The 22762-nt window shown below is 40.8% G+C and overlaps 1 protein-coding gene across 3 annotated transcripts in view; it reads right to left on the bottom strand.

The window, feature by feature from the left end:
- UBA6 (ubiquitin like modifier activating enzyme 6) overlaps window positions 1–22762 on the bottom strand; it is a 126038-nt gene that overhangs the window by 28459 nt on the left and 74817 nt on the right. For all 3 annotated transcript variants that reach the window (XM_075203371.1, XM_075203389.1, XM_075203381.1), the window contains 7 exons: window positions 21662–21751; window positions 21491–21571; window positions 12534–12662; window positions 6910–6961; window positions 6385–6448; window positions 6172–6241; window positions 4858–4929 (listed from right to left, as the gene is read on the bottom strand). In XM_075203371.1, coding sequence (XP_075059472.1) covers window positions 4858–4929; window positions 6172–6241; window positions 6385–6448; window positions 6910–6961; window positions 12534–12662; window positions 21491–21571; window positions 21662–21751 — 558 coding nt within the window. The remainder of the gene's footprint in view (window positions 1–4857; window positions 4930–6171; window positions 6242–6384; window positions 6449–6909; window positions 6962–12533; window positions 12663–21490; window positions 21572–21661; window positions 21752–22762) is intronic.

Below are 22762 nucleotides of genomic sequence, written 5' to 3'. Positions count from 1 at the left end.
ATGCAAATAACAAAAGCAGCAGAAAAGTGAAGGGTGGGAACGCAGCGCCCCCCCAGATGGAATCTGAGAAAAGATCTGTCAATCCGGCCAGCAAAACTTTGCAGCCAAAACTTGTGTCAGGAGACACAAAAACATGAAAACAGTAAAACCAGGTAAAGTGTGGACAGTGAACCTGGTAGGCGCCAGACAGAGCTGATCTGCTGATGCACCGTTGCGCACAACCCAAGAGAAGGCCCCAAAAAGTTTATTTGAACAGCATGAACAATCAAGCTGAACTAACAAATAACCCCATGTTTGCAAAGAAAAGATGTCCCTGGGTGGGATGTTTTTTGCTGCCCTATTGGACTCAAAATAGATTTATTTTATTTCATATTTTCTCTTTCAGCTAAAAGTCAGGTGTACAGCCTGGGGACATTCCAAAAGTAGACCGTTTTGGGTGATAAAGGAATAGTTACTCTGCAACCACCTTCCTAAAAATCTTAACAGAAGAGACTATCTGCACTCAGTAAAAAAATGTAAATGTGTACAAAGGGGACCATGTGGCTGTCATGCAAGATTGTTCACCTGAAGCCCCATGTCTGCAGGTCAAGAATGACCTAAAGTCCATATAGAGTAAACTGTAATCTTGAGAAGAGCTGGCTTGCAAACTTCCTTGTAGGCCAATCGAATTGTCTCACACACACGCTCAGATGGACTGCAAGGAGAACACCCTGCCTTTAACCTCAACCTTCCTAACAGCACTAAGAACTACTGGATTGCTGGAAGGAGCAAATATATACGTAAAGGCAGTAACAGATCCAAGATTTGTAGACAGACCATATTCTTCTGAAGCTGAATTCAGATAAAAAGGAGGGAAGAATTATATGATATGGTAGACCAGGACCACTTTTTGTCTTAAACAGGAAAGTGAAGGTATTGTGCATAGAAACCGGATTCTAGCTATTATTTGTCTAGTACATTCTACAAAATGATAGCTAGAATCAGATTTGTTGCTATGGGCAACATCGCCACTTTCACTATTTAGAAGGTGTGACCGGATGGGCTTACTTCACCTCCCGGTCTGTAGGAGGAAGGAGAACAGAGGGAGGTTCCTCCTGCACAGTTTATCTGGGTTTCCTTCTCACCGTTAGTAACCAATGGTTACTGACCACTTTTATTGGTGTCACCTTGCCACCAGACACACTCTAACTGCGCAATAGTTGTAGAAGAATTCGGCTGCTACCACTGGGCTCCTTTGTGGCACCCAGAACCGCTTACTTTGGGGTAGCTGGTATAGCTGCTGAAATGCCTCTTTGCTGTGAGCTGGCTGGTACCCCCACTGACCTCCTTACTATGGATCAGGACTGCTGGGTAGCGTGCAGAACGTTAAAACAGACACTGGGTTCAACACAGGACAGCCGGAGAACATCTTAGAGTGTAAGCTCTTATCTGTTGGTCACAGGATACAACAGGTAAGTGTCTCAGGCAGAATCTTCAAGCAGTGATGCTTTATTTCTAAAGAGTCCTGACAAGGACTTGTAACTTCTGAATGGTTGCCGGTACCTCAAACAGGTGTGTACATTTGGAATGACACATTACATGGTCAAACAGAGCTCTTTTTATAGTCATCGCCAAAGGTTTTGAGAATGACACAAGTATTGGTTTTCACAAAGTTTGCTGCTTCAGTGTTTTTAGACCTTTTTATCAGATGTTGCTATGGTATACTGAAGTAAAATTACAAGCATTTCATAACTGTCAAATTACATTACGTTTATGCAAAGAGTCTATATTTGCAGTGTTGACCCTTCTTGTTGAAGACCTCTGCAATTCGCCCTGGCATGCTGGCAATCAATTTCTGGGCCACATACTGAATGATGGCTGCCCAATCTTGCCTAATCAATGCTTGGGAGTTGTCAGAATGTGTGGGTTTTATTTGTCCACAAGTTCTCAATGGGATTAAGATCTGGGGATTTTCCTAGCTATGGACCCAAAATTTCGATATTTTGATCTCCAAGCCACTTAGTTATCACTTATGGCAAGGTGATCCATCCTGCTGGAAAAGACATGGTTTGTCAGCAAATTGTTCTTGGATGGTTTTGGAGAAGTTGCTCTTGGAAGATGTTTTGGTACTATTCTTTATTCATGGCTATGTTTTTAGGCAAAATTGTGAGTGAGCTCACTCCCTTGGCTGAGAAGCAACCCCACACATGAATGGTCTCAGGATGCTTTACTGTTGGCATGACACAGAACTAACAAGCATTTTATCAGATGCCCCAAAACAATCTGAAAGGGGATTCATCAGAGAAAATGACTTTACACCAGTCCTCAGAAGTCCAATCCATGTACCTTTTGCAGAATATCAGTCTGTTCCTTATGTTTTACCTGGAGAGAAGTGGCTTCTTTGTTGGCCTTCTTGGCACCAGGCCATCCTCCAAAAGTCTTCGCTTCACTATGCGTGCAGATGCACTCACACCTGCATGCTGCCATTCCTGAGCAAGCTCTGTACTGGTGGTGGCCCGATCCTGCAGCTGAATCAACTGTCTGTCTGTCCTGGCGCTTGCTGGACGTTCTTGGGCGCCCTGAAGCCTTCTTCACAACTATTGAACCTCTCTCCTTTAAGTTCTTGATGATCTGATAAATGATTGATTTAGGTGCAATCACACTAGCAGCAATACCCTTGCATGTGAAGCCCTTTTGTGCAAAGCAATGATGACTGCACAAGTTTCCTTGCAGGTAACCATGGTTAACAGAGGAAGAACAATGATTTCAAGTACCACCCTCCTTTTAAAGCTTTCAGTCTTTTATTCTAACTCATCAGCATGACAGAGTGATCTCTAGCCTTGTCCTCATCAACACTCTCACCTGTATTAACGAGAGAATCACTGATCTGATGACAGCTGTTCCTTTTGTGGCAGGGCTGAAATGCAGTGGAAATGTTGATTTTGGGATAAAGTTCATTGTCAGGGCAAATAGGTACTTTGAAATCTAATGCAATTCATCTGATCACTCTTCATGACACTCTGGAGTATATGCAAATTGCCATCATAAAAACTGAGGCAGCAGACGTTGTGAAAAATAATATTTGTGTCATTCTCAAAACTTTTGCCCATGACTATACAGTTTTGGAGCCCTAGCCTGACAGGAGGTAACCCAGTGCCTGTCTTAGCTGGCACTGTAACATTTGAGATTTTAGAATGAATGATTTCCATCTGGATATAATTTTCTCGAATCTTGCATTTAACACAAGTTAACTTACAAAATTCACATCAATCTGTGATTTCCTGAATTACTTGCATCCGAGTCTTACAGAGATAGGAAGCCTAACATAAAGTCTAAATATCCCCTCCTGTGCTTTCAGACTAGAAAGATATTTTGTCACCGAGATGAAAATGTGTAATTAACATGAGATTACCTGCCTTCAGACAGTGCAGAAAACAAATTTCCTCCACACATATGCCTATTGCCTCAGAAATCAGTACATTTCTAATACAGAAATATATCAGTATCAAAAACAGTATCAGTTCATTTGCAACTAAATAAATTGGTGGCTGTGCAACTAATTGAAATAAATTTCTACAATAATTTATCTCTACGTAATCCAGCCACAGAAGGTTTGAGGTGCCTCAGAACCACTTTATCCTTGTATAAAATGATAAAGAGAGGAAATGAAGACAATGCCACCAGCTCCAATATCCTGCAGGCAGAACAACTGGTGAGAAGGAAGACCATTTTGAAGGAGAGACTTCAGATGATACTTCCAACAATGGGTCAGGGGGGCCACTTAGAGAAATGAAAGGTACCAATATCAGACAGGTTGACAGAAAAGAAGGAGAATGAAAGTCAAGCACTTCTGTCAAAAAACCCCACAAAAAACTGTGCAAAAGCCTTCACTTTTAATAAGCGGAGTGTGTGTAATGTAATCCTCCGAGGGAGAGATCTGTATCTAGCACTACAAGCCCCCCTTCAACTATTAGATTGGACAGTAATTTGTTTGTTCCTTATATGGTCACTAAGTAGAGATATGTAGAGGGTTAAAGAAATCCAGAGGCAGTGACCATTTAGCTGGTTCCAGGGTGTGCCGACTGGAGAAGTCAAACTCTCATTTCTCCTCTCTGGGATACAAATGGGCAAGAGAGAAATAATGGCATTCTCTGACCAATTCAGTATCTGCTCTATTCACGTTATGTCACCCTGCTGGTTTAGGTAGTAGAAGGCAGGTAGGTTATCTAAAGGATACCCACTGTCGTGCCCATTAGGATAGGAAGCTTCCTGCAGAGCTAGCACCTATTCTGACCAAACAACTTTCCTTCTGTGGGCAATGCGTCACCTCTAGTTTGAGTCTGTGTTCTCCTTAGATGGAATTACATACTGCACTCACAGGAACAGAGGCACTCAGTTCAAAATGCCATGCCACTGGGATATATCACTAATTGCATAGAGGAGATTACATGCGATCTTGGTTTACTTCAAAATTTGTAAGACAAGGCAAGTGCTGTGATCACCAGGCTTGGAATGTAGAGAGGAGGACGCGGTGTCCCGGCGCTGCGCAGATTGGTGAGTTTATGTTTTGTTTTTTTCTGGCTTTCACGCGGCACCCCTGAGAGCCACGGCGCACACTTTGGGCACTGCTGATAAAGTGAATGTCTTAAGGAAAAAGTAACAAATAAAATTACTTTTCTCAAAGCAGCAATTTTTACCATGAGGAACAAACAGGTTTTTTACTTGGACACGTTAATACGCAGGAGACACACTGAATATGAAGATTAAGGTCCTTCTTTTTTCACTAAGCATAAAAGAGGTCACTGGACATCAGTAACAATGCAGAGCTATATAAGTGGGAGGTATCACAGCTACATAAGAAAAAATAAATACACATACCTTGTTTGAAGGTGTAAATTCTTTGATGTTCATTCCCGATATTATTTTCTTGATTACATCCTGTGACAAATCCTGTTAGCACAAACAATGGCAGGAAAAGGCACAGTGAATATAATTACTCTTAAGATGAAAATATGAGGACAAGTCACAAAAAATAGAGTAAAAAATTATTTAATATGTAAATACAAAATAACTACTTTTTATTACTTAGAACGTCAGGGCTATGACCATTCTGGACTTTGTTGCATTCATTCAGGATGGTATTTTCTAATTGACATTGCTTTTGTTTTTTTTTTTGATGTTGGATTTTTTTTTTAAATACAAAAATCGACATTAGTCAAATAGGACATAATCCATTAATAAAAAAAAATGGATAAACAAAAAAACCTAAAACCAAGACTTTCGATAGGGATCTAAGAGTCCTCCATCAGCCTAGGTAAAAATTGCAGTATCTAAGTGAACTTCTTATCTTAGCATGTCTTTTTCCACCCATTTTACATTCTCTGAATGTAGTTTTAAGTGGGTTTCTCTGATTTTACAGATCCATTTTCAACATTTATAGCACATTGTCTCCATAAACAGTATTTGATATTGACATTAGCCAGGGTAAGTGGTGGGATGGTGGAAATGAGCAGAGGAATGGCATGAAAAAGGTATTTTGAGGATAGGAGGACAGGGTGTGGTGGAGGCACTAGGGACCCATGGGGTCTCAATTCAGCTATGCAAATGGGACATAGATATATGGTCAGCAAGAGGCTCAGAGCTTGAGCTAGCAGAGTACACTCAACTTTCTTAAGCGGGGATATATGTGCGCAGATATAGAAGTAAAAGTTGCCATACCTTTTCAGACCTTAAAACTTTTCGCATTACACTGACTATTTACTAAACTTGCATTTACTATGCCACTGAGTGCAAGCTATTGTTTTCTTTTAGCAGTCACTTCAGGATGAGGAGATACTGAGTAGTGTCCTTTAATTGGATAACAAACTGGAAATCAGGGGAGTGTAGGATAATATCTCACTACACTTTCAAAACTGTATCACCTCAAAATATTCAGTTCTACTAACCCTCTGAAAAATCACATATATTTGTGAACAGTACAAGTCTTTTATATATGTCAGTCAATTTCAATCAAATGCATATGTTTTGTGTAGAACTATTTAAAATTGAGACTGAATGTTGCCTTAAAAAAAATTAAGCATTATTGTTCTTAAACAGCCTGGTAGTCACAAGATTGATGTTATTTTGCAGGTCAATCAATCAAAACATAAAACAATAATTTATATTTGTATTGTTTACATTACTTTATCTTACCTTTTCAGTGAAATGGATGCTGTACACTTCTGCATACAACTTGGCTGCACTAAGTATAAAGCTGAAATGCCTGGCACAAAAAAACCCACTGCATTAGTTCAAAACATTGTTTATTTATGTCCAAACATCCAAGAACTAACAGCACAAATGTTAAATATTAGTGTCTCAGTTAGTTGTATTAATTAAAATTGTAAATGCAGAAGACATACTTACAATGGGTCCTTTATATCAAAATGTAATGAAGTAGGTGGTCGCTTTGGAGACTGCCAAAATAAACCTAAGAGAGGGGAAATCCAAGTATTTATAATCATTTAGCACTATTTATATTCCTTAATGTATTGCTGTACAATTGGGGATATTACTGAAACTTTAGTGCACAGACAGACAAATACAAATTGTAAAACTTACAAAAGTAGAAGGATATGGGAAGCATACGATACAACAAAGAGCTTAAGAAGCATTCAGAAACTCTATGAATTTGTGAGTCTTACAGAAATAAGGATTCAAAGTTGGAAAGGGTCTGATGGGTTGAGGTGGGAAGTTCCACAAATGAGAAGCATCATGGAAAATATTATTATTGTTATACAAAAGTCATTATTAAAATAATTAATTAGAAGCAGTAAACAAAAACAAGACAGCAATACAAAGCAGAAATGTGGTCCAGTGTGAAGAACGGTGAGAGAAAAAGTAGCAATGACAAGGGTCATGTGTTGTCAAATAATTTTCCCCATTACTCACTTCCATCTTTTAACTGCGTATCCAGAGGGAATGAATGCAATAGTTGTTGAGCCTAATATAAAGAAAAAGAAATATCATAGGGTACACTTAAACAGAAAAAAAAGACATGTCGACAGAGCCTGCGATACTATGTATTGCAGTTATCACTTAAAACTGCATCAAATCCAATATTAAAAAATAGATCATCTAACTAAGACAACATTGCAATTACTGTTTGTTTTAGTTTATTTAATTTAATTATTTTTTTTATAATGTGCTGACATATTGCTCAAAACTGTGCAGTGAGGGGATATTAAATTCTATCGTTTTCAAATAAGCATTGCCCAAGCGATTGTATTGTGTTTCCAACGCACAAAGTAATTTATTTTAGCAGATGCAAAGTTTAACAGTTCAATACATTATTATTATATAATACAGTACAGTACAGCCAATACCAAAAGATACATACATATCGCTTCGCTGCGCTCCCACGGGTACCAGTGGACAGTAGTTCACCCTTGAATACTGTGATCAGAGAAGACTGAAGCTAGTGGGAGCGCAGCTATGATATATATACATTCAGTGTTACAGAGTGAACAATGCAGATGACGTGGCTTGCTTTTATAGGTCCAGACTTCAGGTGGGTCCAGGGTAAATAGATCATAGGCTAGTTCAAACTAAAGAATCCAAAGGTGGGGGTCATCTCTCCAGGGGATGTGCTCCTTTCTTCCCGCCAAGACTCCAGTTACAACTAGTCTATTAGCATTTTATAGTCAGCATCATTTTAAAGGTTTATTCCCTAACATCAATAACTAGAGTATGCAATGTGCGATCTCTTCGCCGAATGCACCGGACAGCTGCTGATAAATAGGGGATTAGAATGATATCAGACATGACATTTCCTATAACCTGAACCTTAAATAACACTGAGGTGTACATATAATATATAAACTAAATACTATCTGCTCATAAATCGATGTAGAATAGATTCAATATGAATATGAATTATATAAATAACTAAATGTTGTAATGCGAGTGTGTATGTGCGTATTTTACCGTGTGATCGACCAATAAAACAATATTAACAAATATACTTTCGTTCAATCTGTGGGACATAAATATAAGGATAACAATATAAATCCTTTTTTCTCCTTCATCCATCTGGGGACACTGGTACCATGGGGACTTTCTAAAGCAACCCACTTGATGGGAGGCACCGCTCTGACAGCCCAGCACGCAAAGCACTACGGCCAAAACTGGCATCTGCCGACGCAAAGACATTGAATTGGTAAAATTTTGTAAACGTATGGACCGAGGACCAGGTCGCTGCTCTGCATAATTGATCTGCTGAGGCCCCATTTCGCGCAGCCCAAGACACCGCACAGAACGGGTAGAATGGGCAACAATACGATCTGGCACAGAATGGTTAGCACTGATAAGCCTGCTTAATAGTGAAGGTCAGCCATCTAGCAATAGACTGCTTAGAAGCTGGCCAACCACGTCTTGAGAAATCAAACAAGACAAATAAAGAATCTGCACGGCGAATCTTTGAAGTCCACTTGACATAGATTCGTAGAGCCCTGACCACAACCAAAATTTTCATGGTTCCTGTTTCAGGCCACTGAGGGTCTTCTGAGAACACCGGAACTACTATTATATCCTGGTTTACATGAAAACCAGAAACTACCTTAGGTAGAAATGATGGAATGGTTTTAAGAACCGCTCTGTCATCATGAACACCAGATAAGGTTCTCGACAAGACAATGCCCCCAGCTCAGAAACCCTCCGGGCTGAGGCAATAGCAAGAAGGAAAACCACCTTCCATGTTAAGAACCGTAAGTCTGCCGACTGTAGCGGTTGCAATGGAGGCTCCTGAAGCATATTAAGGACCAAGTTAAGGTTCCAAGGAGCCGTGGGCGGAACACATGGAGGTTGGATATGTAAGACTCCCTGCAAGAATGTCCTAACACCCGGTATTTCTGTAAGACGTCTGTGAAAAAACAAAGACAGGGCCGACACTTGTACTTTTAATGATCCTAGGCGAAGACCACCATCCAGGCCATACTGGAGAAACGCAAGAAACCTAGTAAGATGGAACAAATGTGAATAGCAGGCCTTGTTCCTACACCATTTAATATATGTAAGCCAGATACGGTGATATATTCTGGCCGAAACTGGCTTTCTAGCCTTAATAAGGGTATCTACTACCCGCTTGGAAAACCCTTTGGATTTCCAAAGGCTGGCTTCATGCCGTTAAATTCAGCCAGGTCAAATCCTGATGTAGGAATGGTCCCTGAAATAGCAATCTCCTCGCGAAGAGGTAACCGAAGACGTGGACCTACCACCATTAGAAGAATCTCCGGATACCAGACACTCTGCGGCCAAGCTGGATCTACCAGAATGACTGGCAGTCGTTCCTGCTTGACTCTCCGAATGAATCATGGAAATGGGAGGAAACCGGTCACCTAACCTGAAGTCCGATAGCATTGTCAACACATCCACCGCAACTGTCAAGGGATCTCTTGCTCTTGAGCAAAACTCTGATACTTTTCTGTTGTATCGAGACGCCATCAGATCTCGATCTGGAAGCCCCCACCGATCGACCAGGGTCTCAAAGACCTCCGGATGAAGAACCCATTCCCCCGGCAGAACATCATGCCGGTTTAGGTAGTCTGCTTGCCAGTTGTGAATTCCTGGAATAAAGACTGCTAATATGGCGGGGATGTGTTTGTCGGCCCATGCGAAAATCTGATACGTCACCTCCGTCGCTCCTGGTGTCTCCTTGCCTGTTTACGTACGATACTGCCGTGGCATTGTCAGACTGAAGACGAACTGGAAATCCTTGCAGGTTTAGCTGTGCTCCCTGCAATGCTCTCAACATGGCTTTTAATTCCAGAACATTTATGGGGAGAGATGACTCTTGGACAGATCAGAGCCACCGCCCCCCCACCTCTGAAGGCTGGGGTCCGTGGATACTAAGATCCAAGTCAAGGGGGCAAAGGACCTGCCGACTATCAAGTTGTCTCGGACTATCCACCATCTGAGAGACTGCTTTGCTTCCGGAGATAAGAGAATCAGCTGACGCTCTAACTTCAAATGGGATCCTGTCCATTTATTCAATAGGTCCAATTGAAAACATCGAGAATGTATTCGGCCATAAGGTAGAGTCTCGAAAGCAGACATCATATTTTCTAGTAATCGCATATGCACAGGAGGACCGGCGGTCTCCGGCAAGACAGAACTTGGTTTGTCAAAACTCGCAGAGACCTTATCATGTCCTCTGGAAGAAATACTTTCTGACAACTGGTGTCCATTATTAGTCCCGAAAAGACATCCTTTGACAAGGAATTAACTGTGATTTCCGGCGGTTCACAAGCCAGCCATGCTTTTCTAGAATGCAAGTAGAATATTGAAGATGTTGTTGTAGCAATTGCGCTGAAGAAGCTTTGATCAGTAAGTCGTTTTTTCAGATAGGGCACTAATTGCACCCCTCTGGAATGAAGATAAGACGGCATAACCGCCATGATCTTTGTAATCACCCTTGGCGCTGTCGCAAGTCCGAATGGAAGAGCTCTGAGCTGGTAGTGGGCAGACCCCACTGTGAATCTGAGAAGAGCCTGATGTGCTTTCCAGATTGGGATATGGAGGTAGGCATCCTTGATATCTATTGACGCCATGAACTGACCTGCCTCAAGTCCGTTGATGACAGATCTCAGGGATTCCATTCGAAATGTAACTACCCGCAGGTGAAGATTCAACTGCTTGAGGTTCAATACTGGCCTGAAGGAACCATCCAGTTTTTGGACCAAAACCCCTGAGTCTTTTGCATTTTTGGGATTTCCATGATAACTCCCTGTGAAAAAAAGAGAGGCGACGCAATGGATCTGCAGCAGCCGGGGTCCTGTGAGGTGCTGCACCTGCACCTAATCTTAAGTAAAGAAAGATAAAATAAATGAAAATAAAAGAAATTTCTCTACGTCTGTCACGAAAAGCACTCACCTGAGCCTGTCTGATGCGTGTGTGACAAAGGGTTAACCAAAAAACAACCACCTGGTCTGTCTAAAATTATTAAATCCTTCCCTATCTATGCCACACACTAGCTTTGCGGTACTAACTATGCCACCACCAAGGTTTTTTCTGACAAGAGCTGACACTCTTATTTAGGAAGCCTTCGGTTCTCCCTAGCATTAATCTAACACAATTTACTTTAATCAGAGTTCACATAAACCACAATGTTCTCCCCGTTTCAATTATGTAGCGTCTTGACCAAACTGTCGCGTGAATTCGTAAGAACACAGAGACTTGAACTTATTAAGTGTAATTTAATATGGAAAATACATCCACAATGCTTAAGATAAAACAGTTAAAAAGGCATACAAATATAACGCAATTGTTTCTTGTAAAATAAAAAGGATAAAACACAGAATTGATACCTCACTTAGAATCAAGTTTCTGGTGCTGGGAGAAGCAGGAAAAATGGGACCCTCTTCAATCGAATCGACTACCTCAGAGTGAACCAGACATTTTCACTACAGTTTTAAAACCAAGCTGCAGGGCCCCACATTCCCCCTTCCTGTGAGGTCAGAACAAACAGGTCTCAAGAATGCAATTTAGGGTTTTATGATTCTGCTGTAAAAACACCTTTTAAGTCAGGTTTTCTTTGCACTGTCCTAACTTTTCAACAGTATGGCTTACAAACATGATTTTACCTCCACACAACAGGTCATAAGTTTCCCTTCATCTGCATACCACACATGCCTCTGGTAAGTATAATATTGGAGAAAATGATATGATCATTTTCTGTGACCCTATTCAGCTTGAATCTGTCATTAACATACAACCCTGTCTCTGCAGTCGGCATGTCTGAGGCCTCCCAAACATGTGTTAGATTTCATTGTCTTGAAAGAGAGATTTTCAAAGGCTTTCACATTTGCTTCCTGCCATAAATGGTACAAGGTGCTACAATTATCTACCAGCCTCCTCTGGGTAGTTTAACATAAACAAATCCCATTGATCTAAACAGCTTCTCTTAAAGCCATGTCACACTCTTTCTAGGAATTAATTCAGCTTGCAAAAATCAGCTTGCACATGACGTCTGTAAGAACATGCTGCAAGAGCAGTGAGTTGGGCACTCAAATTACACAGAAGATGCAGAGGGGAGGAGTCTGTCTGTAGGTTAAACAAATAATTAACTGTTTGTTTGAGTGCCAACTCCTAGCTCCCCTCATACAATCCATGGCAACAGTCTCCCTCAGATAGGATGAAAGAGAACCCCAATCAGTATGGAAAATTATCCGATATCTGTGTGTTCTCGGAGAAATCATATCTCCCAACTTTCTCGATTGTAAGATTAGGAAAAATTTGGTCATGTTCCTGATCTGTTCAAACTATGCTCCAAACCAGAAATTAGGGGTGGGGATCAGCGCTCCCTAGTTGTGTGGTGAATGACATACTTGCTGTGGGGTATAGTAAAGGGAAGTTTCAGCCCTTACCTTTTTTCTCTATGCTCCAAACCACCCTAACCACAACCATTATAAATCAGTTGTTAGACACGTCCCTTTTGTTTGCCAAAAAAAGACAATGGGTTGCATGTATTTTTAAAAGTATATACAATGTAATTCCTTTCTGGCATTCGTTTTACCAACCTTGTGATTAAAATACTTTTCAAACTTTAATCTTGCAAGTTCCACACACTGGGACCAACTCCTAGGTTTCCTGCTAAGCAGCTTAACAACATGGAAGCAGCCTTCTAAGCTCTCCCCAGACTTTATCCTCTAAGAAGGCAAAAAAACATTGTGATTATTATTTGAAAAACAAACAAACAAAAAAAACAGGATCAACAACATGAAGAAAAACAACAATACATTTTTTAAAGTACACAGGTTGACAAAATAATGTCAGTTTAAAAACTACTACCAAATGTGCCTTAACTTATATTTGGAATTGCATGCTTCCTACGAAGTAACTTTTTTTAAAGCTTTTTCTGCCACATAAATCCCTGCTCTCTATAAATCATGCCTATGTTTCTCATAACATGCAGTGTAGGAATGCAATGGTGATTTAGTAGAAATGTTGAACTTTCTGTGCATTAGATTATAATGATGTCTTATGAAAGAAGTAGTGTTTGCAAGGGAAGATGTGACTGCAACACAGATATTATATTGGACCTATGAGAATGTTAGCATGTGCACATTACCAAAGATTACTGTAAAACAGTAATGCAGAAAAATCCTTTTAATGGATCATTCACACTTAGGGCAAAAAGGATTTTTGTACTCACCGTAAAATCCATTTCTCTAAATCCATTTGGTGAACACAGCATATCATCAGCTATAGAGGTTGCTGTGTTGGGAGTAAGGTACTAAAAAAGACTTGACTTGACTGGCCTGCCCCCTCCCCCCATGCCTCCTGAACAGAGGTACTTCAGTTTTTAACCAACTAATCCCTAAGGATATACTAAATTAACACTCAAACAAGAACCTTACAACCAAAACCATCAGAACATAAGGATGGGAGGGTCATTTCACATCAAATCAGCACAGGGTTTTAAACTGACCATTTCAGATTGTAATGAAATTTGGTATAATAAATGCTTCCATGAGTATAAAAAAAACACCAAAATTTCAGGTCGATATGTACACTGGTTTTGAAGTTATATACCTTTAAAGCTGCAATTTTATTACGAAACATTTGCTTTCACCATTTTTTTAATTTGCATTTGTAGCTCACCTAATTGAGCTTTAAAACCTCTTTTATGGGCTTTCATGTGATATATTACAGCAGTATGTTTCAATAAAAATTAAAAATGTAAAATTTTCAAAATCAAAATTTGTATTTTCCCAAAATTTTTTACAAAATTTGGAAAAACATCTAAAAAATTGTTCATACTGTTGTTAGTAAATCCCCAAAGTTTTATTTGGGTTCACAATAGCTTGATCTGCTATAAGAGATTTCACTTTAGACTGTTTGTTAAAATTATGATAATGAGAACTATCTAGGCCAGTTAATATATTTTAATGTATCTCCTTAAACAATCCTTTGATGTATATTATTATGTACAATGACACAGTATGTTAATTCTGAAATATTTAAAACATTTGTGATAATTTTATGTCTTTGTATTAACGGACTCACCTTACACAGAACATCTACCATAGTAATCCATAACACATCAGGCTTTCTTGGGTATGAAAAAGGTGATGATGGACCAGCTGGATGGAGGACTGTTACTTTCACTTCATCAATGTTTTCATATTTGTGAACAGATGTGTAGCATAAAAAATATTTTTAAAAATTATTATTGCAGCACCGTTTTAGCCAGAAAGTATTATAGGAGTGATACCTTTATTGGCTAACCCAAAAAATTATTATTATATTTGCTAGCTTTCAGAGCACATAGACCCCTTCATCAGGCACCTTTACAAATGAATGACTAAGAAACAGGCACAACATTTCAGAGCTGTTACCTCATAAAATTTGTTGGGGGGGGGGGGGGGGGGGGGATATATCATTAAAATAAGCTAAAGTACCGTATTTTTCGCTCCATAAGACGCACCTGACTATAAGACGCACCTAGTTTTAGAGAAGGAAAACATACACTGGCCCCTTCACTCACACAAAATATACTGGCCCCTTCACTCACACTCACCAACACACACACTATATTAACACACTGATCCCCACTCTTGGACACACATGCTATGTTAGCACACTGGCACACACACACTATAGCTTCCAGCGCGCACACACACTATAGCCTCCAGCGCGCACACACACTATAGCCTCCAGCGCGCACACACACTATAGCCTCCAGCGCGCACACACACTATAGCCTCCAGCGCGCACACACAGTAAAGCCTCCCGCACACACACAGTATAGCCTCCAGCACACACACAGTATAGCCTCCAGCACACACACAGTATAGCCTCCAGCACACACACAGTAAAGCCTCCCGCACACACACAGTATAGCCTCCCGCACACACACAGTATAGCCTCCAGCACACACACAGTATAGCCTCCAGCACACACACAGTATAGCCTCCAGCACACACACAGTATAGCCTCCAGCACACACACAGTATAGCCTCCAGCACACACACAGTATAGCCTCCAGCACACACACAGTATAGCCTCCAGCACACACACAGTATAGCCTCCAGCACACACACAGTATAGCCTCCAGCACACACACACACACACAAACACTATAGCCTTATCTTATTCCCTCAGGTGTCTTCAGCGCTGCGGATCCTCCTCAAGGAAGGAAGAAAATAAAACTTACATGTCCAGCGTGGAGAAGCGGGTCCCGGCCAGGCTGCAGATCCTCCTGAGCGTCCGTCCCCCTGCCTATCTGTGAGGACCTAGCTATCACATGGGACGCCTGTAGGTTTATGACAGACAGATGTTTGTATAGTATTGTTTTAATTGTATAGGGTCATGTCCAGGAAATGTTTCTGAGATTGTGAGTAGTTAAGAGTGAGTCTAATAGTTGGGTGAAATTTGTTGAAGGTATATGGAAAGTACAAACATCAGTCTATCATAAACCTACAGGCCATCCAGCATATTTGAGATGGAATAGCTTTCACCCAGGACACATAAAGAAGACCATCATTTACAGCCAAACTGCTCACTGAGAAATACATTCCTACAACAAGGATACCATCCAACAGTTATAGTTGAACAGATCCACAAGGCCACAAGGATCCCAAGGAGTAGCCTCCTGGATTACAAACAGAAGGAGGTTAACAGCAGGGTGCCCCTAGTGGTCTTAGAATCCCCACATGAACATCTTGGGGAAAATTGCTGCTGACCTTCAACCTATATTTCAGAAAGACAATAGACTGAAGGAAATATTCCCAGATTTACCTCTCCTTTCACACAAACAGCCCTCAAATTTAAGAAATCTCCTCATTAGAAGTGCCCTCCCATCACTATCAGAGACTGGCACCTTCCCTTGCAAAAACAAAAAATGAAAAACCTGCACCCATGCTCTACCAACAAACACAGTCCACATACCCAACACACAACGGGACTATAAAATCACTGACACATTCTGATGTACATCCTCCAATGTGGTGTACATGATACAGTGTACAAGGTGCCCTGAGGAAATTTACATTGGAGAGACCAAGCAGAAACTACAATCCAGGATGAATCTACACAGACACACAATAAAGAGAAGTCTGGACACCCCCGTGGGTAAACACTTCTCTAGATCAGGACACAATATGACAGATTTAAAAGTCCTAATACTGAAATGTCTTTTTAAAAATGACAGGGAGAGAAAAATCTGGGAATTTAAGCTAATAAAAGCATTCCAGTCATTGACATAAGGGCTCAATCTAACACATGGATTTATGATCCACTACTTGGACACACTTCACACCCCACAGCAGTGACTCCAGATCTCTGAACTCATAGGACTTTAGGCTTCCATCCATAATAAAAAACCTCAGTCATATTACTTTAGCTTATTTTAATGATATATCCCCCACCCCTGTACAAATTTCTTGATGTAACAGCTCTTAAATGTTATGCCTGTTTCTTAGGGATTCATTAGTAAAGTTGACTGATGAAAGGGCCTCTGTGCTCTGAAAGCTAGCAAATATAATATTTTTTTGGGTTAGCCAATAAAGGTATCACTCCTATAATACTTTTGTCCTTTTTGACACGAAAGTATTTAACATCACATATTTGTGAACAGAAGACCAGGTAGCTGCCCGACACAACTGTTCGACTGAGGCTCCATTCTACGCCGACTGGGAGGCACTAACCGATCTGATAAAGTAATTGGTCATCTCGTCAGGCATTGGAGATCCCTCCAAGAGATAAGCCTGATGGATGGTAGCCTTAATCCACCTGGCAACAGTCTGTTTCGTTGCTGGCCATCCTCGCTTGTGTGCATCGAATAGGAGGAGTTTTACGTATGGAGAGCGAGTGGTCCACATAGACCCACAAGGCCCTAACTATATCCAACAGGAGAAGAGAGTCTTGACTTCCAGATTGTAAATTCCGACCCAATGCAGGTATAACAATATCCTGGTTGATATGAAATTTGTGACACCACCTTGGGCTGGAAAGAAGCCCTGGTTCGCAGAAAAGCTCTCTCAGAGTGAAAACAAGAAAGGGCGATCTGCAAGACAGAGCAGCCAATCCAGACATACATCTAGGCGATATAGCGAGTAAAAAGGACACTTTCCAGAAAATAAATCTGAGACAGTTTCCAGGGGATCAAAAGGTGACTTCTGTAGCGCAGAAATAACCAAGTTCAGGTCCCATGGCGCTACTGGCAGAACAAAGGGTGGATGCACATGAAGATCCCCCTGAAGAAAGGCCTGGACCTCTAGGAAAACAGGCCTAGTGCAGGCAAAACAGGCATAGTCCAGGCCTTCCTGCAGGAAGGACAAAAAACAAGCCAGTCAGAAAGCAAAGGTAAAAGCACTTCACCTTTAACACCAGCCCAAGTAGGTCTTTCAGACTTGGTGATAATTTTTGTAAGACACTGGTCCTAATGATGGCCTGGATGACATTCTCAGACTGACCCTTTTTACGGAGAATCGTGGCCTCAATCTCCAGGCTGTCAAAGCCAACCTTTCTAAGTCTTGGTGGAAAAATGAACCCTGGCTTAAAAGATCGACAAGAAGTGTTTAGGGTAGTTCTAAGGCCATGCTGAGAAAATCGGCGTACCATGACCTTCTCGGTCAGTCTGGTGCCAGCAGAATTACTGGCACCTTTTCCTCTTGCCCTTTATCAGCACCCGAGGTAACATGGGGAATGAAGAAAAAAAGATACACTAGCTGGTATTGCCAGGGAACAGTCATGGCATCCACAAGGAATGCCTGTGGATCCCTGGTTCTGGCAAAACAATGAGCCACTTTGTGGTTCATCCAAGAAGCTATCATGTCGACTTCCGGCTGTCCCCACCTTTCCACAATCTGTTCGAACTTCTCGCGATGGAGGGACCATTCCCCGGGATGAGTTGCATGGAGACTCAAGAAGTCGGCTTCCCAATTGTCCACCCCTGGGATGAAAAGAGACAGGTTTTCTGGGATAAGTTCCACCCACCGCATGATCCTGGCTGCCTCCTTCATAGCTACTGGACTTCTGGTCTGCCGTTGGCGATTTATATACGCCACATCCATGGCTCTGTTGGATTGAAGTCGAATGGGCTTATTCAGTAGAACGAATCGAGCCTGCACCAGAAAGTTGAAAACTGCTCATAGTTCGAGGATGTTGATGGTTAACTTTGCTTCTTACTGGGATCACAGACCCTGAAGGAGGTTCGGCGTCACCACACCACACCTCATTTAGTCCAGGACGTCCAAGCCTCCCTACCTATCTGAGAAGCCCCTGATGGGGCAAAGGACTGACCCCTCGTGTAAGTTCCTCTTGATCTATTGATGGAAAAAAAACAGGAAACTTTGGCCCTTGACTTTGAGGCATTAATAGGAAGAAATGAGCTCCGTCCTCCCATGGCCTGAGAAATTATGTTATCCAGTACTGGGCAAAGAGAACCAACCCCCTAAAGAGTAACGCCTCCTAAGGTTTCTTGAACTCCACATCTGCCTCCCAGGAACTGACCAGAGAGCACATCTGGCCGCTACTGCCAAGGCAGAGGTCCTGGACATACCCAGATCTGCATCAAGGAAATCGGTTGCCCAAGCATTTGGACACTTCCTTCATATGTTCCGCTAAAGGCGTTAACTTGGATCTAGACATCCCAGACTGTATGCCAGCCCATTTTTCTACTGCTTTGACAACCCAGGAGGCTGCCACAATGGTTTAAAGCAAAGAACCCGAGGCGACAAATGCATCCCATTTAAGTTCCCCAATGGACCTGGCACATGTCGGCTCCAGCAGTTCTGGTGCGTCCCACAGACGTACGCAGACCTTGATCCTCAAAATCATAAGTCGAGCAATGGGCATCTGGCTCTGACCGTTCACTCGGTAACTTCGTCTGGCACTTTGAACAGTTGAAGTACACTACAGAGCTGCCCCAGCATCTTTGGATCTGGAAGTAGCCACTTACTCTGACATAATGTAGGAACATAGAAAAAAAAGGGAGAGGAGAAACCATAGAAAACAATAGAAATCAGAGAGATTGATCTAACAGTTTACCTACACAGATTATAATACAAATAGATATCTATCTATCTATCTCAATAGTCTTGCAGTAAAAGTGCCAATATGAAAATTTAAAGCTAAATAAGTCAGTAAACAGTAACAAAACTCAGAGAGTACAGTGACTCAAAAAGTGGTAAATGGGTCAGTACTCAATGTGCAAAAAAAGAGAGTACAGGTGACAAGTGAGAAAAAATAATAAAGAGTACAGAAACAGCAATAGTGACAAAACAGCATAAAAGCAAAGTCAGAATACCACAAAATCAACCCTCAGTGAAAAACTTTTCTCACATGCATAGGAGTGATCTGGAACGGCAGATGCAATGGACTAGTAAGGAAATGGCAGGGTTCTCCGACAGAAAACTCGACAAGGAGGGAAGTGCTACCTTCTGGAGAAGGAGCACCTCCTGCCTTATTTCCAGCCCCAACAATGGCAGCACCTTGCACTGCAAATAGTCTCCCGGTGGGAGCAGTTACTACCACAGCCCCCTACCAGGTTATTCTCCCCCTGGCTACCTGACTCTTCAACATGGTCTGCACCCTCTCTGCTTGTAGTCATCGCCTTATAGCTAGCAGGGACCGCAGCCAGCCCTGTCTCAGCCGTGCTGGGGGAGACTGGGGCTGCATGCCATGGCGTCCGGCGAGGTCCGATGCTGCCCTGGTGCAGCTGCTGGGTCCCTGGGTGGCAGGTGACCCTTCAACGGGAGCCTATCGTTGGAGCATGTGGACGGCATGGAAGCGCCACATCTGCACCATCCCCGCTCTCTGCCTTGGGGACGAGAAATAAAATAAAAATAAAAAAGAAACAACTAAAAAGTGCCCTACTCCGTGGACACTAATTAAAAAACTGAAGGACCAGATGAGTGTTTTTAGTGTCTTACTCCCAGCACAGCGGACTCTATATCTCATGGTAAGCAGAGCCCCCCAAATGGATATAAAAGAGAAATGTACTTTGAACAGGATTTATCCAAAAAGCTTTTACTTGTGTTCCCAGCTGAGTGAACACATGTAACTACACATATAGTGACTATAGGAATCATTATGACCAAGATTTAAAGACAATTCTCACATGATTCGTGGCAGGGAACACCAAACATGCTCCATCTGCAGTTCCAATGCAAATTACATGGGTTCACTGCATACCAAACACACAATTAAACCTTGTGTTATACTGGAAAGGTTCTACAAACCCTTACGTTGTTTTGAACTGTATCACCAGTTTACATTTTTTGCCAGAGGTGCACCTGCACTAGTTATAGATATGGAAGGTATGGCCAGTAGACAATAGACCTGTAGAGATGCATAGCCCACATTTTTTCAGTCATCTTAGCAGTTGTGGCATCAGAGCGCATGCAAAGCATGTTTAACTGCTAAAAACAATATGCTGTGCAGCTTTCACATTGAAGTAAACGAGAACACTGATGCAGTTGAGTAATGGCATGGTCCTTGAAATAGATCAAAGTGCCAATGCACCATTTGTTTTTAACTTTAGGTTGATCAAAATGTGATAAAATCGCCAATATTAGTACTTCTATAAATTCCTTAACTTATGTAACATATAGGATAAGAATAAAGTCTGCTACCAAAACAAGGAAAATAATACTAGGAAATTGTTTAATATTAAATCCAGGGACATCATCAAGGTCATTATATTGCTTTTATGGTAGGTCTACTGATCATAAATAACTTTCCATCAGTGAGTTCTCTATTACTGCTATACTGTAGATCCCTTGACTGAATGAAGTCTGTGTTCATCAAGGGATGGGAGATTTATTTTTTAATAACCTCTAACTAATACTTCTATGTTTTGTTCCTTGATTGTTTTAAATTTTAAGCCGAATGAAAGTAAAATATGCATAATTAATTATAGATATGCTTTGAAATAATGGACAACCCACGCATCTTAACCATTGATGGAATACTATTTTCTATCAGTAGTCTTGTCGTTAACTGATGCAGGTGTAGTTCTCCATTCAAAAAAAAAAAAAAAAAAAAAGTGATTTAAAGGTGAAGACATCAACTACCTTCCCCTCATTCCTGTAAGCCCCTACACTTATTTTTTTCCATTCTAGATGTGTCTGAATTATTTTTTTTACATTATTTAAGAACGTGTCCATTTCTCTACATTATTCTTGTATATAATGGTAATGCCAAATGAAGTGAAAGATCGTGTCATGAGCTCTTTAGCTTTTATGACATTTACCATATTATTGCTGTTATCTTGTCAGATTAGAATAATACAGCAGGTGGATAATGTATATTAGTGACATTTACTCAGTTGTAATATAAACATCAATTTCAGAAATGTCTGGATAACCTCCCAATACTAATGTAACAGATGAAATAACTTATCTTATTCATGACTACTAGTAATCTATGGAGGAGCAACATATAAAACACTTATGCGTGGCCCTTATGGCTGGTTACATTTCAGGGACTGAGATTTCAGTGCAAATGTAGTAAGGTTTCCTGTACATACCTGTAGAACATCTTGTACAGATGAATGTGTCTGCCAGAATTTGTTGTACAAAGAAGGTTTATGGGAAAATGAACTCTCAAACTGGTTATAGAAGAAAAGATACAAAATAAAATATTTGTACCAGATATCGCTTAATGTGTAATCAGTCAATTGTCAATGATTATACTGTACCTTATCTCTGGCCCATTGAATTGTGTGCTCAATACTTGCAGGAAATGACTTCAAAGTGCAAAATGGAATTTCTTCATCTGGAGGATCACGCTACATAAAAAACAAAACAAACAAACTATATATAGCCAAAATAAGTGAGGATGCTTTCAAGAGCAAATTAACCCATTAAGTTGTAACTAAGTAGAAGATATTTAACAGAACAGATATTCCAGTAAAGTGTAGTATACCATAATGTGACTTTGCATGTAGTTCACATTTGAGAAAAATCACTGTACACATTTCCATTTAAAGACACTTAGATGTCGATGCTTCATATTACTTAACCGATAAGTACCTTCATTGCAATACTGCTCCACTTACTGAGCAGGGACTTAGGACACATTAAGCAATGGCAAAACATTACAACTGCTGTCCAAGAAGTCTCTGTTAAATGGCACGTAAAGGTAACACACTGCAACATGTTGCCAATTGTTTGGGGAGGAAGTACAGTACAAAATGTAAATGGGCTTCATCACAATAGTAAGAATGTATTGAATACAATTACAAAAGCAAAGTTGTTATTTAGCTGTGGAAAACCAACTGTTAAGACATTTCCTGTACGTGGCATCCCTTTAACTGTTACACAACCAGTACAGTTGTTTACTGAAAGGAGGACAGATTTATGAAGGTGCTGGAGGGCTCTCTCTGTTGATTTAAAACTAAAAGTGCCAAGAAAAGTCCCATTCAAATAAAAAAAAAATATATATATATGAAAATGCTATATTTTCTAGCACAGTATAAGTTTACTTTCACTGTCTCTATTGCCACCTACTGAAAGATAATCACATTCAGAGGCAACACACTAATAGTAGTTTTTGCCCAATGTATTAAGGTGGGGCATTATAAAAAGTTTTAGGAGTCAGGCCAAAACAAACAAAATATAAAAACTCAGTTTGAAGACTAAAGCAGCTGAGCTAGGCGTGGCTATGCAAAACAATGGTTGTGATTGCACGTCATACATACATAGCATGCCTAACAGTGTTTATAAAACAGGCCAACATATTATTAATTACACAGCACAAATAACAAGCATATTATTTCCAGAATTACCCAGTACACCCC

The sequence above is a fragment of the Mixophyes fleayi genome, chromosome 1, assembly GCF_038048845.1.
Source record: "Mixophyes fleayi isolate aMixFle1 chromosome 1, aMixFle1.hap1, whole genome shotgun sequence".
In the NCBI taxonomy this organism is placed as follows: domain Eukaryota; kingdom Metazoa; phylum Chordata; class Amphibia; order Anura; family Limnodynastidae; genus Mixophyes; species Mixophyes fleayi.
The sequence above is the reverse complement of the archived record's forward strand: the minus strand, read 5'-3'. Positions and strand labels throughout refer to the sequence as shown.